A 3,855-nucleotide genomic window follows, 5' to 3' on the forward strand; every position below is an offset into this window, starting at 1 on the left:
TAGTATTTGTCATGGCCAGACATACAAGGAATCCCCAGCCCCTTCATAAATTCAGTTATCAATCGCTCACTGGTATTCTTGCTAAAGCACAAAGTTGATTTGGAAAAATTGACGATTTGCCCACAGGCTGAACCATAGATGTGAAGTACTCTAATGATGACAGATAGGGTAGTGTTTGTTATGGTAGCAAAAATTAGAGAGTCGTCTGCAAAGAAGAGATGACTGATGGATGGGCAAAATTTGTTTATCCTGATTCCAGTGAGGTAATTTTTGGAGATTTCACTGCGTAGAAGGTGAGAGAGACCTTCTGTACACAAAACAAATAGAAAGGGTGATAACGGATCTCCTTGTCTTAAGCCTCTAGATGGCTTAAAAAAATCAGTAGCCTCTCCATTAATCAAAACAGAGAAATTCACCGATGTAATGCATTCCATTATCCAGTTCACAAACACCTATGAGAATCCCCACGCTTGGAGGATGTTAGATAGATATGACCACTCAACCCGATCATATGCCTTACTGATATCCAGCTTTATCCCCACATAATTATTTTTGCCCTAATTCTTGTGCTTCACAAAATGCAGAATTTCATGCGCTAATAGGATGTTATCTGAGATGGATCTTCCATGGATGAATGTGTTTTGGGACTCCCTTACCAGCTGATAAATAATCTTTTGAAGTCGTGCTGTGAGGATTTTCAAGATAATTTTGTAGTAGACAGAGCATAAGCTTATAGGTTTGAAATCCATAATAGTTATCACAGCTTGTTCTTTTGGGATCAGGGAAATAACCGTGTGATTCAGACTTCGAAGCATTTTCCCCATTAAAGAATGACTTATTGAATCAGTAATTTTTGGTCCGATGACGTACCAAAAATGGTGGAAGATGAACCCTGTGAATCCATCCTACCCTGGTGCCATAGAAGGGTGGATTGAAAAAACTGCATCTTTTATCTCCATACTGGTCTGGTTAGACATGTATTCATCTTGTAAGTTACTTTAGGTTGAAAGCCCTTTAGAGCTTCACTCATTAAAGGGGATTACTTGTGGTAAATATTTCTCTGAAATAGGAGCAAATTACTGAGTTAATTTCCTTTTGTTTTGTGCACCATTTCCTCCCTAGGCCTGCATAATATATACCAGAAATCAAATTCCTCTTCTGTCGCTGTTTCGTCTTTGCATGGAAATACTTTGTATTTAGCCAGTCTTGACGAGACTTCTGAGCCCAATAAAGTTCCTCCTCTATTGTCGCCCTGCATAATTGTTTTTCCAGGTTCCTAATACTATCCCAGTTGATTGCTTCCTTGTGTTTCTCCTTTTCATCAGCTAGAGCCTTAGTCAGCATGTTAATGGCAATTTTAGAGTTTGTTTTTCTCCTGCACTTACATTAATAAGATTGGATCTGATTAATTTCAGCTTGTGATGGATGTTGAACTTAGCTGAACCTCCTACCTTGGTGTGCCAGGATTGAAGAACAATTTGAGTGACTTCCTCCGATTTAACCCATCTCTTATCAAAAAAGAATCTTGGTGGTTTTCAGGTATTCAAGCTTATCAGGTTTAGCAGGATGGGCCTGTGGTCTGATCCTATATCCTGAAGATGTTCCACTAAAGCTGATGGAAACATAGTATTCCAGTTAGGAGATGCAAGAGATCTGTCTAACCTTTCTTGGATAAGATTTGGGTAATTCCTCTTGTTACACCATGTATAAGGAGACCCCATAAAGGATATGTCTAGGAGTTGTAGGTAAAAAATGAAGTTCTGAAAGTCCAGATACAGCAATGGTAAGTAAGGAGCACCCCCTGCGTTTTCATTAGAGTTAGTGATGGCATTAAAGTCCCCACACAAAATATAAGCTTTCTTGGAGCAAAGATTTAAGCTGAACTAGGAACATAAACTGAGACTTCCTAACAGCTAAAACTGAATTGAAATAACATAGGATAAGGTCAAAACTCTTCCCCCCGGGACAACTATAGAGCAGACCACAAAGAAACTGTTACTATACTAGATCAACACACTGGATCTAGACCAAAAAAGAGTTAATCCTCAAGATAGACCATTCGGCTCCACCAAGAAGTTGTTTGAGGAACCCAGAGATTTTATAATCTTCAATACTCGTTTGGCATTGTTTTTAGTTTCCATCAGGAACAAGATATCAGGGGAGTTTGTTTTGCAAAGAAGCTTCAGATGTTGCCTTGTCAAGGTACTCCCCAAACCTTGGCAGTTCTAAGAAAGGATCCTCATTTTCCTTCTAGAGGCCTATTTGGTTTAGCCTGTCTCACCCTCATTATGATCTCTTCATCCATGCTTAGTTGTTCTGCTGTTGCTGATACTAAGTTGGTTTCGTACTGATGATGTTCAAGTCCAGTAGCATGTTCTTCTCCTCTTCCCTCTGGATTGCTCTCCTCTAATCCTATATCTTGCCGCCTCTGTGGGCTTTCCATCACGTTCAAGTCAAATCTTGCTTCAGGCAGTTTGCATTTCACTTCCACTTTAGATTGGTTTGAAGTCATAGTGCCATATAATCCCTCCCGAGTGAGAGCTTCCTTTCTGGATCTCCTTTTCCAGCTCCTCTCCCTTGACGAGTTGGTTGAGTTTGTTTTAGTTGTGGTTGTAGAACTCTGCATTGGACCACTTTTAGAGTTGCTGAAGGAAAACTTCTCTGGATTCACTTCAGCTAGGAGTGCTCTGATTTCTTCCCTCTTCTCATTATTAATAACATAGCTATATGAAAGATCAGCATTCCCTGTTGCACAAATAATATCCACTGCCAGTTCCACTTGTCGATCCAGGTAAAGGATTGTGCCACTGTTCAGGTGGCCATAATTCCTCTGAATAACTGGATTAAAGATCCTGAGCAATCTGGGTCGTACTCAACTGGGATCAGTCACTCCTCCCTCCGAAGGTGTACCTATAGCAGTAGCTGCTTCACTAAAGGACATAAGAAGAGTTGGGTCACTAGTGGCTATATCAGAACCAAAGGGAGATCAGAGTTGGTATAAATTGGATAATTCAACATATTAAAAAGATCATTCTTCGAAAGCAGTATCCCATTCTTGTTCATATTAGGTAAACCAGCATGGTTGTTTCTCAGAAAGATATCTCCAAGGCTCAAGTTTCTCTCCCCCAGTACTCCTCCTACCGTCTGGTTATCGGTAACTTGATTAAAGATGCTTTCAGGTGGTGGAGTGATTGTAATGCTTGGTTCAGGTTGTGTCACTCTGTTCCTGTTTAGGGATAGCCTGCTAGTGTGCTAGAGAGGTGTAGCTCTGAGCCAAAGACCCAAAGGAAAGAAGCCAGTGAATGGTATGCCAGCCTTTTCATCAGCCTCCCAGAGTGGGCAGTAATTCTTCGTATGTCCTGCAACACCCTAATAAAAAACAAATATCTGGCAGCTTTTCGTACCTAATGGATACCAATTTAGATTGACCATACTCAAGTTGATTAAAGGGAACCCGATAGAAATGGCATCTGTATATTCACTTCGACACGAATACGCAAGAAGTATTGCCTCCATAGTGGTGCATTCGGATTTAAATCCACATCAATGAAATTATGAAATAGGTTTCCAATACTCACTGCGTTCTCCTCTGTTATCTGGTTTAGAGGTAATCCCTTAGTATGGATCCAAAACGGAGTGGTGTCAAATCTCATATGCTCCAGAGGAATGCTGGCAGGCCATTCTTTGACTATGATGAGTTGGTTCTCAATGTTCAAGGGTCGCTCTTCCAGCAAGTAATTGTAGTCCAGTAAACTTGTAAGTCTAATGGTCAAAACATTTTTAGGGAAGTTGGCAATGATGAGCTCACCTCTAACTCTTCACACCGTGTGAAACATCTTCCTCAGCGCATGCGCA

At 40.6% G+C, this 3,855-nt stretch overlaps 1 protein-coding gene across 1 annotated transcript; it reads right to left on the minus strand.

Moving 5' to 3' along the window:
• Positions 1–557: 557 nt before the first annotated feature.
• Positions 558–1,344, minus strand: LOC126668472 (uncharacterized). The gene is made up of 3 exons (XM_050361664.1): positions 1,109–1,344; positions 910–996; positions 558–804 (listed from the first exon to the last, which is right to left on the minus strand). The coding sequence occupies exons 1-3, from the start codon at positions 1,342–1,344 to the stop codon at positions 558–560; spliced, it is 570 nt and encodes a 189-aa protein (XP_050217621.1).
• Between the last annotated feature and the right edge of the window lie 2,511 nt (positions 1,345–3,855).

This window comes from Mercurialis annua, linkage group LG2 (assembly GCF_937616625.2).
Source record: "Mercurialis annua linkage group LG2, ddMerAnnu1.2, whole genome shotgun sequence".
NCBI lineage: Eukaryota > Viridiplantae > Streptophyta > Magnoliopsida > Malpighiales > Euphorbiaceae > Mercurialis > Mercurialis annua.

Bases quoted from the DNA above. Each gene is read 5' to 3' on its own strand.
- LOC126668472 (XM_050361664.1), bottom strand. From the start codon at position 1,344: ATGCTGACTAAGGCTCTAGCTGATGAAAAGGAGAAACACAAGGAAGCA. The intron at 997-1,108 runs GTGCACAAAACA...TTCAACCTAAAG, and splicing joins GCAGGCCTAGGGAGGAAATG to TAACTTACAAGATGAATACA. The intron at 805-909 runs GTAGGATGGATT...AATGCTTCGAAG, and splicing joins CACCCTTCTATGGCACCAGG to TCTGAATCACACGGTTATTT.